This window comes from Beta vulgaris, chromosome 4, assembly GCF_026745355.1.
Source record: "Beta vulgaris subsp. vulgaris cultivar EL10 chromosome 4, EL10.2, whole genome shotgun sequence".
In the NCBI taxonomy this organism is placed as follows: domain Eukaryota; kingdom Viridiplantae; phylum Streptophyta; class Magnoliopsida; order Caryophyllales; family Amaranthaceae; genus Beta; species Beta vulgaris.
Window position 1 is genome coordinate 48,060,950 of NC_079205.1, and position 14,271 is coordinate 48,075,220.

The 14,271-nt window shown below is 35.4% G+C and overlaps 2 protein-coding genes across 2 annotated transcripts; one reads left to right on the forward strand and one right to left on the reverse strand.

Moving 5' to 3' along the window:
- The first annotated feature begins 762 nt into the window (after positions 1-762).
- On the forward strand, positions 763-10,586 carry LOC104890922 (zeta-carotene desaturase, chloroplastic/chromoplastic). Its single transcript, XM_010676540.4, has 14 exons — positions 763-1,064; positions 2,685-2,809; positions 3,323-3,457; positions 3,884-3,956; positions 4,599-4,672; positions 6,405-6,509; positions 6,686-6,930; positions 7,039-7,126; positions 8,643-8,685; positions 8,782-8,938; positions 9,133-9,261; positions 9,344-9,416; positions 9,903-10,067; positions 10,236-10,586. Exons 1-14 carry the CDS (start codon positions 929-931, stop codon positions 10,395-10,397), a joined length of 1,710 nt encoding a protein of 569 aa, XP_010674842.1. The 5' UTR covers positions 763-928; the 3' UTR covers positions 10,398-10,586.
- Positions 10,587-10,835: 249 nt separating this feature from the next.
- Positions 10,836-12,157, reverse strand: LOC104890921 (DNA damage-repair/toleration protein DRT102). Its single transcript, XM_010676539.4, has one exon. The coding sequence runs from the start codon at positions 12,030-12,032 to the stop codon at positions 11,082-11,084; it is 951 nt and encodes a 316-aa protein (XP_010674841.2). The 5' UTR covers positions 12,033-12,157; the 3' UTR covers positions 10,836-11,081.
- Between the last annotated feature and the right edge of the window lie 2,114 nt (positions 12,158-14,271).

Here is a 14,271-nt window from a genome sequence, read left to right on the forward strand (position 1 = left end):
TAGATTATATACATTAAAAATTAATAATTTTAATAACAATTAATCTTAAAAGGATAAATAGTAGGTTTTAAAATTTCTAACTTTCTACTTTTTTTTTTTAACTAATATAATAGAAATTCAGTCCAACCTGTCCGGACCAGACTAATGGACCGAAATCCCAATATTCAGCGGACCGACCGAAATCTCCGGTTCGGTCCTGTCCAAGTTTCATTCTGGGCCGGTTTGTGCACACACACCTAATGTCATCCACATACAATAGAAATCGCATAGTATAAGGTTTAATCACATGACCTCAAAGTTATATATTAAAGTCCTAACTATTCGACTAAGTGATAAGTTGTTATTTGGTTATCAATTGTTATTATTGAAAAGTAGATGCGAGACACGTAGTTTTAAATGATAAATTTGGTTATCAATTGTTACTCTATTAAAAGGTAAATGTGATGGGAGTTAGATTAGTAGTTAGTAAAAGTAATATTATTTTATTTTAAGCAAAGATAATGTGGATCATGGTGACTGGTGAGAGTTGATATGTTATAACTAATAAGAGTGATATTTTTTTATTTGGACGAGAGATAGTATGACAATAGTTAAAAGGTAGAATAATTAAAATAATAGTGAATTATATTCCAAAATAAAAGTGTAAAGATTATTATAAAATATTAAAATAGAGGAAAATTTTTCTACCCGAAACGTAGCCGAGCCTAATCACTAGATTTATTAATTAAAAGTATGCGGACCAACTCTTGTGAATTGTTAAATGCGCTGACAAAATCTGCAATTCCGGTATCTCCTCACTTTCCTTCTCCACTCAATAGATAAACCAAACTCATTTCTTCTTCTACCTTCTTCAACACACACTTTTTCCATGGCTGATTCCTCAGCTTAGCAACTCCTTTCTTCCACAATTCTCTCTCTTTTCCCGCTTATGGCGTCCACTATCTGTTTTCCGGCGAATTTCGCCGGAATTCGCGACCAAAGGTCGGTTGCTCAGCTAAATATTCGTCGCTTTTTTCGTGTTCGTTGCTCCTTGGACACCGATGTCTCCGATATGAGTACTAATGGTGCGTCTTCTTCTTTATTTATTATCTCCAACTTTTACTGTGATACTATGCTGAAATTCATTAGCTTAATTGTCTTTATTTGTATTAATTATGCTTTTTAATGTAAATTGTTTGAATTCGTCGGTCGAATTTTAAACATGATTAACATGTTTACTTCATGATTCGCAATACGGCAACTTATTTGCTGGCAATTTTGTTATTTATTTAACTCACTCAAATTCGTAATACGGTCGAAATTCATTAGCTTAATTGTCTTTTATTTGTAGTAATTATGCTTTTTCTTTGCTTGCATTTTATTGAATGAATTTCCATTGACATTTGACAAGCTCAAGTTCTTAAAATTGTTGTCAAATTCTGGCATCTGGCATTGTATGAATTTGTTATGAAGATGTTTTGTGTAGATTCATTGGGGGGAAAGTAGCATGCCTTCATTTACATGGACTTACGGCTTGTTTGGTAGTCGTTAATAAATTGCGGTAATGGGCAAGTGATATCACCTACAAGGTGGTATTGGATGGGAATGAAAATTCAAGAAGGAAAGTAGACACTTTAGGATAAATTAGCATTACTATGGGAATGAACAATGATATTCTTCACAAATTTACACACAAATTCATTCCCATTACCACCATTTATAACCAACTACCAAACGAGCCGTTAAAGAAAAAGAGCCCAAAACAAAACGTATCTTGCATTGGCGAATGGCTACGATTGAAGTTGTGAATATATAGAGCTAGAAATTGTGTAGTTGCCTACATAGTAGTTGTTGTTCTAGGAGCAAACATTCAGTTTTAGAGGTTTATTTATTGCTAAGTTGGATTTAGAAGATTTGAATTTGAGTACTCAAGTGATCACCCCCTTCCGCAACATAGAAGCTCCATATTTTATAGAGATTTGGTGCATTGATGTTTGGGGATATTGCAAGACAATGTCTTACATCATCGGAAAATACCGTATCGTTGTCCGATGAAACCATCCTGTTCCCACTTTGATATCTCAAAACTCGAATGCAAGTAATTGCACTCTTTTGCTCCTTGTATGTTCGTTTCTAAGGTATATTATATGTGGGGAACAAAGTTGATAGGAGTATGTTACGGTTGAAATGTGCGTGAAACATTTGAGTAATTTTTACAGGTATAAGCCCTGAGTACATTAATGAGATCATCTATGCTCTTAATTGTGCTTAGAATTAAGTAAAAGATGTGATTGCAATTCTATTTTAAATCCAATTTTACGGTGAGCCTGAATGTTATGGAGCTCCAATGTTGTGGAGTTTCGGAGATTGTGGGTTATGATTAGAAAAAAGATAACTGTTGAAGGTTGTTTAGACTTTAAGATAAAATCTAGCTCTATAGTTTGGTCTTTGGGTGCGTCATAAATGCACTGTTCTGGTCTTCTTTTCATATCTGTCTGCTACTAACTATACATTCCTCTATGTTATGCTAGTATGGTACATTAGCATCACAAGTATATGAAAGATCACTTAGACATTGAATACTGATTAGCTAAATTTCATCCCTTAAGAGAAAGAGAAGAAAAGGGTAATCAATTTCTAAGTTTCTTGCATATGAGGTATGGTAGTTGAGTCTTTATTGAAACTACATTTGATCCTATTTGTAGCTCCGAAAGGGTTGTTTCCCCCAGAACCTGCACTCTACAAAGGCCCAAAGCTAAAGATAGCAATCATCGGAGCAGGACTTGCAGGCATGTCAACTGCAGTTGAGCTTCTGGATCAAGGGCATGAGGTATTTAGCTTTAATCTTTTGCTGTAATGCTATAGTTACTCTTTAGCCTCGCTGTTCACCCCCTCCCCACCCCTTCTACATCGATGAAGGTTCTATATTCCAGCTTTGTGTTGTAATATGGCTACAAGCTATTCCCCTGTTTTACTTACAGATTTAGGAATTCCTAAAGAGTGAAGATTCTCCTCCTAATTAAATATGGTGTCTGATGCATTATGTCTGATTGTCTGCTTTGAAGATTGCCTCTAGAGTTCGCCACCATTTAATAATTGGCAGCCTAAGATCATAATTTCATATCTCAACTCATACCTCTCATCAGATCTCCTTCTGTGTTTTGAAAAACAATGTGGCAATATTTATAGAAAGCAAAGTCAGATCTGTTAACTTGAGAGTCACCTTATTCTGGGGGTTTCTTATCAGTTCATCACAGAATTGTGAAAGAAGTGATGAAGACTTCATAAGCTCTCCAACATTTACTCATATAATTTTATGTACACTGTATTGTGGCTTCAATAGGTGGATATATATGAATCAAGGCCTTTCGTTGGTGGAAAGGTGGGTTCCTTTGTTGACAAACGTGGCAACCACATCGAAATGGGACTGCATGTCTTCTTTGGTTGCTATAACAATCTGTTCAGACTGATGAAAAAGGTGAATCATCTTGTTGTAGTGTTATACTTATAAATTATAATAACCCTTTATATTGTCTCTTCTTTTCTTTTTTATCTTACTGTGGCAGAGCATACAGTAGGTTAGTCAGCTGTTTATACTTGACTTCGTTAGGGTGTGATTAACACTAACCTGTTTGAAATTTGAGAAAAAACATGAATGTCTATCTGATATTTGGTTAATGCTTTACTTCTAAAATACTTTGTTGTGGATGAAAATTTATCTGTGTTGATAGCCTTTTGTTTCACGGGGTTTGTAGTATAAGTTACTGTGATGCTCTAAATCAGTTTGTTCTCTGAGATTAAAACCTAAAATCAATAAAAAATTAATCTAATAGAACATTTCTGACAATTGCAGTTGCTGCTTTGCAAGCATTGACTTACTGTTTCTTGTGCTATTCTATACTAGGTAGGTGCAGAAAAAAATCTTCTTGTCAAGGATCATACTCACACCTTTGTGAACAAAGGAGGTGAAATTGGTGGTATGTGTTCCTTTGCAAATTTCTCGGTGACTGTTTTCTTTGTTATTTGTTTGCTCAGGGTAAATAAAATCACATTTAGATGGCTCCATATGTAAAGGCCATTATCCCTACCTTTTCAACTTGTCATTCTACATACAACTGTTATATAACATGTATCTTAAAATTATATTCTAAAATTATTGGGGACTATACGCATGCTAGCCATGACAATCCACTACTAGTCATGCGATTTGATTTCGTTCGAATTCTCATACATGAAAATCTCCAAACTGCTTATTGCAATATTAGTAAGAATTTCAAATTTCTTCAAAATAGAACTAAATGATGTGCTGAAAGATATCATTTCAAGTAAAATATAATAATTGCATTCCAATTTCCAGAACTACTGAATTTCAATGATGACAGGGAAAGTTTTCCAATTTGTCTATTTGTTGTGATGCCTGTGAAGTGTAGAAAACACTTATGAGATGCTACTTCCATGGGATAACAACTAATACCATCATTATGGTTGCAAGTGCTAACTGATCTTGTGGCTCATATGAGAGGTGTTTTGGACATGTCTGTGTTAGTAGAATGATGCATGAAGAAATTTTTGCACTTGAACTCTATAAGCATTGATGTTTGACTTGAAATTTTTGACAGAGCTTGATTTTCGGTTTCCTGTTGGAGCTCCAATACATGGAATTTGGGCATTTTTGACTACAAATCAGCTTCAGGTAACTACTGCATTAATGATCATTTCAATCCCTTATCAATTTGACAAGAGTTGTATTTTCAATGTTAACATTCTTGACCTCAACAACTAGAATGAGCTGGCTCAATTAGCAAAATACTCCTCTGATTTTTAGTTCTACTTTTGACTTTGTGCACCGTTCATATCCTACTTCAGCCTTTGTTTCATATTAATATCTAAACAGAAATGTTATTATGTAAATTGTTATAGGATCTGTCTCAATGCATAATTTTCAAACTATCAACTTTTTTGTAATGTTTACTAATAAATAATTAAAGATATCACTTGTCAAAATTGTGAGTTGGCAAATGTGAGCAGTCAAAGTGTAATAGCTAAATAAAAATAGAGGAGTATATGACAATGCTGGATTTGATTTCTATAATTTAGAACAACTTGGATGTCGGAAAATGAGTGTACTCCTTCGAAGAAAAAGCTTTTGGGCGTTTCAGAATGTGAGATAATGTCACATACTCACATTAGGTGATGATTGGAAAAAAAACACTTCTAGTCTTCTAGGCAAATAATTGTTCTACTCATTGTGGGGCCAGGATTTCCATACTAACCTTCTGATTAGTATTAGTATTTGACACTCCATATAGAACTATTGATGTGGATCTTGATGCGCCAAATATGAACTACACAATTAGGGCCTTTTCGTGTTATGGATCAGGTCCGTCAGGGTTTCAAGGTTGAGGAAGATCTCTGAAAATTGGTTTGTGACATGGAACAAGTTTAGTGGTTTTTAGACGATTAGATGATACTTTGAATCTCAAATTAATGAGAAACGCAGATAATAAAGCAAAGCTTAACAAATTACAACCTTCCCAGAAGGCTAGAAGTACATCCCCAAATTTATAATCATAGCTTATGTTACCTTGCTTCCTGCTCCAACACGGAAAAGGATATAAAGGACTCAAGAAAGTTCCCTAAAGAATCAATTAATGAAGCAGACCAATGATTAAACCCTCACACTTTGAAACCTGATTAGAAGGCCCCTGAAAGGCTGAAACACCTGTAAGGGATGTAACAAAGTCCAAATAACCCAGAAGCCCATATTGGCCCCTAAATAACCATAATTATTATAATTTAACATGTAAAATCTCTACTTTAATGGTAAGTAAGAACCATGTTAACTTCCCTAGAAAGCAATAAAGATAGTGTAAGAAGTAGGGCTCGATTTTGCATCAACTAGATCTGTCTTCATGTTTGCTCCGTGTTGGCTATAATCTTGCTTTCAATGGGTGAAAATACCCTGGCATAAAACTTAGGTTCCCTTTAAATACAAGAGCATAAAGGTCTTAGACTTTGCTTACCACTTGGATACGCCTACTAGGGTTTTGTATTGGCGTTCCTGAGTATCCCGCTCGTGGTATGATCTCATGGAATCAACTTGCAAAGTGTTGTGATAAGCAAGGGGTCTTTAGTGTTATTGATATATTATTTATTACCTTGACAAATTGGATTGTTGAGATCGAAGTCCGCTAATTTTTACCATTTATTGATTAATAGGTTGTGATTAAAAGTTAGTCTTATTAGGTTCATTTTCAAACAATACATTATTTAGCGATGAGATATGATGGGCAATATAAGGTCTGGGAGTTCATAATATGTCAAACATGCAAACAGTTGGGATAGGGAAAATACTTCAACTGTGCCGGAGCTTGATCCTTCTGTGTATTAAGTATGACTTAATCATGCGCTTGAATCAATTGCAGACTTATGACAAAGCAAGAAATGCAGTGGCTCTTGCTCTAAGTCCAGTTGTACGAGCCCTTGTCGATCCAGATGGAGCGATGCAGGATATACGCAATTTGGATTCTGTAAGCATGTTGTCTTATCTTTGCTCCACATTCTTTTGTCTTGGACCCTAATTAGATCTATTCTTTCTTTCGTATTCGCTTTCATTTCTGGCTCAACTGCCAATGCTTGTGGGTGATATCTGTTTGAAAACCACTCTAATAACTGGACATCCAAAAAACTATTTTCCAATGCACAGATAAGCTTCTCCGATTGGTTCTTATCGAAAGGTGGAACACGTGCGAGCATCCAGAGAATGTGGGATCCTGTTGCCTATGCTCTTGGGTTTATTGATTGTGATAATATCAGTGCGCGTTGTATGCTCACAATATTCTCGCTGTTTGCTACAAAGACAGAAGCTTCATTGCTGCGCATGCTTAAGGGTTCTCCTGATGTTTATCTGAGTGGACCAATCCGAAAGTATATCGAAGATAAAGGGGGAAGGTGTTTATATGTGAATTTTCATTTGGTTGAATATTTTGTCCTTTCCTTTTTTGCTTATGATAAAACTACTTCAGTTGCATATTTGAATCCGTATCTCCACCATGGCAGGTTTCATTTGAGATGGGGATGCAGAAAAGTTCTTTATGATCGATCCCCTAATGGAGAGACATATATTACAGGAATAGCCATCTCCAAGGTTAATTTCTTCATACCCCTTCACCCCCCAAACCGAAGTACTTCCTCTGTGTTTTTAGTTGTTCCATTTCTCCTTTACATGTTTGCCAACGCAGAACTTAGACCTATAATATCTCTAATTCTACGTGATTTAAAATTATTAATAGTTGATATTTGGAAAGTATATATTGAGACGATTCTAACAAGATCTCATTTGACTATGTTTTTCCTTACGAAAAAATAACCACAGACGGTCAAACTACATTAGATGAATAGTGTCAGAAGTCAATATGAAACAACTAAAAAAACGGAGGAAGTACTAGTTTTGTCATCAGGTTAGGATTGTCTTGTCCGTTGGGTTCAAATCTGTTGTACGCTGAATTGTCCATTTGACATTGTCTTTTCCATGAGCTATTATGGTACATATGTGGTAGGACCTATTTTTTTATACGAATGAGAGAAATTTATTGCTCAAATTATTGATACATCAAACAAGGACTGGAGGACATACCCTCTCAAGGAGATTACATGAATGCTAGGTCTAAGCTCCCAAACACACACTGTCAATCAGTCTCCTGCTAGTTGCGTTAACTCTGTCTACTGATGTATTTTCCAAAAAAAAAAACGAGAAAAGAAAAAACTAAGGAACTTTCCCATGCTGATTACAAATTCTACTTCTTGCATGGAAAACATGATAAATTGTATTAGCACATGCACAGCTCTTCCGTGCTAATTGGCCCCATTTTTTTCTATCAGCACTTATGGCACTGAAACAAAACCTGATTCACACTTTTGATGTACATGCAAAATTTTTCGTTGAACACTTACTACTAGATTGAGCTTGGAAGAAAATACGTTCATGGGTCTAAGGGGAAGTTCACATAGTGAGCATAATCAATAATTACGGGCGCATAATTTATATTGCCTCTCTTTTGTTTTTAGCCTCTTGAGCATTTTTATCAACAGATAAATGAATTCTGTTGGACATTAAATCAGATTCATACCCAATTAGCCCAAGCAACTTTAGGATTTTGGCCTCTCAATAGATTACACCCAGAAGCCATAGTGTACCAGTGTTTAGGATGATGGTTTCAGGCATTACCAATTACCACGATAAACAGTCCAAATTCAGATCATTTTTTTAATATCCCCTCAGTTCCAAAAAGAACTTTACGCTTGAAACTTGACATGAATTCTAAGAATGGTTGTTAAATGTAAAATACCAAAAAAAGTGATGAGAGAGAGATATTTAAAATATTGACTTAACATAAGAAGGATGATGGAGATATTATTGGGACATTCCAAAATACTAAGTTGAAGTTTTTTTCAGGCCGAAGCAAAATTTCCTTTATTAGTCAATCTATATAGGATAAGCTAGAATCCTAAAGATGTGCTTTATAAGACCTAAACCACACACATATATATATATATACTTCCTGATATCAAAGCCACTTCTATAAATATTGAGTTACTATTTTGAAATTATCACTTGCACTGCTGTTTAATATTAGGTGTAATTGATATAATTATCATCTCAGGCTACAAACAAGAAAACTGTGAGGGCAGATGCTTATGTTGCAGGTAATCCCTTCCACCCTTCTAATGGTCATTATGCTTCTTCACATGTAACTTGGCTATTTAAATGCAAACATGATTTATTCTGTATCTGTATGACAGCTTGTGATGTCCCTGGAATCAAAAGATTGTTGCCAGCGGAGTGGAGGGATTTGGAGTTTTTCAATAATATCTATGAACTTATAGGGGTGCCTGTTGTCACTGTGCAACTCAGATACAATGGATGGGTTACTGAAATGCGGGATATACAACAGTCTAGGTAACAATCTAAGTAGTTCCTTTGCAGCGCTCATTAGCTGATATCTTGGCAACTTTCTGCTTATCGATGACAACACTTGCAAATTTAATAGAAAATAGACATGCAATTGAAGTTCTATCTATGTATGATAATATGATGTCCTGATACATAGATGATTTATTACATTTTTTCAACTTCTAAAACGAAAATTTCAGGCAACTGAAGCAAGCAACAGGACTAGACAATCTTCTCTATACTCCAGATGCAGATTTTTCTTGTTTTGCAGACCTTGCTCTGACATCTCCAGAAGATTACTATATTGCAGGGCAAGGGTCACTCCTCCAGTAAGTGAACTTTTCTTTTAGAATGGTGCTATTAGTCCTTGCTTCCCACCATTATCACTTAAACATTATGTTTTGGGAGCAGGTGTGTTCTTACACCAGGAGATCCGTACATGCCATTACTGAATGAAGAAATTGTAAAGCGAGTTACAGAGCAGGTGAGTCAACTCCAGCAAGGACTGGCTTTTAGTGATACTTATAAGCTATTTCATGACTGATGTGAGAAACTATATTCAGTGTACTTTGAGTTGGGTGCATCAGTGCTCCTTGTGAACTCTGAACGGTTGTTGATAAATAGCTGTCTGAATCTTCACAATTGATTGAGTTGGTCAAGGAAGACAGGTTGCTGCCAAAAGATTTATGCCCCTTTTCCTCCGAGTTTATAGAAAAGTTCTCCATAAAGCTTGCCGAGCTGCCTCAAGTTTGCGTTCTGCGTCCTCTTTTTTTAGCTGCAAGCCTATTACTGCCGTTCAGAGGCCCTCAAGTTTGCGTTCTGCGTCCTCTTTTTTTAGCTGCAAGCCTATTACTACCGTTCGGAGGCTCAGTGCATAATTTGAGCTGCTAATGTTGCCAGTTGACGCACCTTGTGATTATATTCCCTATGCATTGACATTATCTTTTTGCCGTTTGCTTCTCTGTGGTAGGTTTTGAAATTATTCCCGTCGTCCCGAGGCTTGGATGTCATTTGGTCGTCTGTTGTCAAAATTGGGCAGTCCTTGTACCGCGAGGGTCCTGGAAAAGATCCTTTCAGGCCCGACCAAAAGACTCCTGTTAAAAACTTCTTCCTCGCGGGGTCATACACAAAGCAGGTAATTCATGTTGACTTCCTGTTGTGATGCACAGCAATAACTTCTCCATTGTTGCAAAAAATTTAGGCCCTGAATATTGCACTTACTACCTGATTTCTTACAATTATTCCTTCCAAAAATTCCTAGGTAAATTGATTATTTTAATTTTGCAACTGGCCCTTTTGACAGGACTACATAGACAGTATGGAGGGCGCGACTCTCTCAGGCAGGCAGGCTTCTGCTTACATATGTGATGCTGGAGAAGAGTTGTTTACATTAAGAGAGCAACTTCCTGCTATAGAATCTCTAGAACCTACATTACCTTCCTCCTCCCAGCTAAGTTTCGTATGATTCTTTCACATCGTTATCGTTAATTTTTAGTCCCTAATTTTTTTACCACCTTCATGTATTGTAATATTCTGGTGGTAGCCCCTTGTAATATGTATGTGTATTAATATTATAAACATGTAATAGGTGTAAGAAACTTGCATTTGCTTGAGATAACATTAATAATACTTGTAAAGTTGTAAATTTTATCAATCTTTTGGAGGAACTAGAAGACGAATTTTATCAGACAACAAATACAACATATAATTATAGATCTATTTTCGTCCTCCATCTCCAAGGTCATCAGACACACTCTACTGCACCCTCGTCCCATACTAAAATTCTTGAAATTCTAAATGTACATATTGAAACACTGCAAATGAGAATTTGATATGGGGCACAAAGCAAACGAGAATTTGATATGGGGCACAAAGAACTATCATAACACAAACCCAATATCACTGACAGTAACAAGACATTTACTTCATCATTTTCCTCCGATTACTTTTACTTGGGGGGAAGTATTGTGAATTGGAAATCTCCAGATTCATACACATATAGACATAGATATAACAACAAAATTTCACACAAAAATCATAACATGACACAAAATCAAAGTTATAAAATCTGCAACCAACAACACAATAAATTACAAAAATCCCATATCACATCATCAAGATCACATTATTCTCTTACCAATTTTCCAGTTCAACAATCTTCCTTAGCAATAACAGCCTTAGCAGATTCAAGATCCTCATCCAAAACAATATCCCAAGGACCATCCCACTTAAGAAAAAACTCTGTATCCTCAAAATACTTGACTCTATGAATATCCCCAGCTGGAGTAAACAAATAATCTCCATCACTTAAATCATATCTCTCTTTCTTACTCAAATTCCACACAGTTTTCTTCCCCTTGATCACCATTAAATCATGCCCAAAACTATGGTGATGAGCAGGCTCAACACTCCCTGCTTTAAACCTTATAATCGCCGATGTCGGACTTTCTCTAACTATCTTCATCATCCCTCCTGGCATTATCTCCACTGGAACAAACTCCCTGCACTTCGCCACACAGCAAATGGCACATTCGCCTTCTTCATCATTATCTTTTGCAGAGACAGACAGAGGAGTAGACTGTGATTGTCCGATTTTCGCCATTTCCGGAATAGATTTGTCGAGGAAATCCTCGACTTGTGGGTCCCACTCCTTGTCCCCGGAGGCGGGGCAGGGGGACTTGAAGGGGGCGTTGATGAAGGTGTTGATGATTTCGACGGCGGTTTCAGGCGAAGTTGACATGCCAGAGACAGCGAGGACGTTGGCATTGTTGATGGAGCGGGCGTTTTTGGCGTCATCGGCGGTGAGGCAAGTGGCGGCGTAGACTCCGGGGATTTTGTTTGCGAATATTTGGACACCGACGCCTGTGCCGCACGCGACTAGGCCACGAGCGGTGTATCCGCTAGCGGCCACTTTGCGGCCGATCTTTTCGCCGATTGAGTAGTAAGAGTCGACGCCGAGATCCTCGACTTCGATGTTGAGGGAGCGGAGGTGGGAGATGAGGGTGTCTTTGATGGAGCACCCGTTGGAGTCGGCGCCAGTGATGAATTTGAGGGGTTGGTTAGTAGAAGTGGTGGTAGTTGGGTTGTGGTGGTCGGCCATGGTAGGAGGAGAGTGGAGACTGGAGAGTAAGAAAGGCAATGAAATTGTGGCCTGAGGGTGTAATGAGGGAGGAGTGTGATAGGGTGAGGGTGAGTGTTAAAACGGTTAAAGTTCGAATTTGTGGGTGCAGGGTGCACCAATGTCATTGTCCATTAATTACTTAAATTCTCATTAAGGCTATGTTTGGTTGACCTGAAATTTTCTGATTTGAACTTATCTGATCTGATCTGAACTTATTTTTTCTGATCTGATCTGATCTGAACTTATTTTTTCTGATCTGATCTGATTTACAAGATCTTATCTTTTATAAATATATTATTACTATTATATTATTATTTTGTAAATCATTATTATGCAATACATTATAAGATCTTCTTTATACTACCTCCGTCCCAATTTATTTGCTACATTTGCTTTATCACAAAGACCAAGGAGGGAGTGGGGACCATTGCCATAACAAGAATTAATAAAAAAGCAAATAGGTAAATTGTGGGACCTATGTAATATATATGGAAATATTTACAAAAATCAAGGAGGGAGTGATGACAAATTTGTAAATAAAGTGTGGGACCTATATACTATATATGAAAATATTTGCAAATGTAGCAAATAAATAAAAAAACTAATATGAACCCGGTGCACACTAATTAGTGTGCACCCGATCCATATCACGTGAGTTTATGATAGTGTATATTGATATGATATAATGTATGTTAAAATGATATAGTGTATGTTAAAATGACATAGTGTATATTAAAATGATATAGTGTATGTTACAGTGTATGTTAAAGTGATATAGTGTAAGTTATAGTGATATAGTGTATGTGTAAAAGTGATAGTGTGTGTTAAAGTGATATAGTGTGTGTTAAAGTGATATAGTGTGTGTTAAAGTGATATAGTGTGTGTTAAAGTGATATATAGTGTATGTTACAATGATATAGTGTATGTTAAAGTGATATAATGTGTGTTAAAGTGATATAGTGTGTGTTAAAGTGATATAGTGTGTGTTAAAGTGATATATAGTGTATGCTACAATGATATAGTGTATGTTAAAGTGATATATGTATGTTAAAGTGATTTAGTGTGTGTTAAAATGATATACTGTATGTTACAATGATATAGTGTATGTTAAAGTGATATATGGTGTGTTATGGTCACGTGCCTGGGCCTGGTCTACACTATTTTTAGTGTGAACAGGGTCCGCGCAAGTCGGATTGGCAAATAAATTGGGACACACCTAAATGGCAAAATGTAGCAAATAAATTGGGACGGAGGGAGTAGTATTACTATTATTATCATTTTATTTCTATTACAACTTTACATAACTTTAATTATTAATAATAATTATTATTATTATCATTATTATAAGAACAACAATAATAATTATTATTATCATTATTATAAGAACAACAATAATAATTATAATCATAATAATTATTATTATTACTAAAAATAATTTTATAACTGAAGTCATTAATTTATAAGAGCACTTATACAATGTTTCACACTTTCCCTTTAAAAAAATATTTCACACTTGAGAAGTCGGCAAACTCAACTCTTTTTTTTTCATATAAAATAAAATAAGATATACAAACAACTATGACTTGAGCAAAAAAGAAATAAATATCGTGCAACTTCAAATTGCTAGAGAGATTCGGAATTCGGTAGGAAGAGGTATACCGAATCTAAATTTATAATTTGTATCTCACACTTAGCTTATTTTGAAATGTAATCCGAACTTAGTAGTTTCGTTGTCATGAATTTGAGATATCTATTTTATATATTTCTTATTTTTGCGTCAATCTTATGTTCTTAACACGTGGCTTTTAATTTTCTATTATTTAATAACAAGAAAATAACTTAATATAATGATAACAATGACATTTATAATGGTAACAACAAGATTAATAATAATTACTAATATTAATAACTACAACAACAACAACAACAATAACAATAATAATTCTTTTGAACAAATGTACTAGTATATAATAATACTCCCTTTGTATTTTTTTATCTTTTTCACTTAGAATCTTAACACTATTCACAATTAGAAGAATCTTTTAGATTTTTCTCAATATATAAGAAAAAATATAGTCATGTGGGGCCTTGTTTGATTCGTCTCAATGAGTACTTATTAATATTCAATTATTATTATTTTTACTAATATGTAATGAAAGATATTTAATAATAATAATGAGTTTTTAAATATAAGCATGATCTGAACTGATCTGATCTG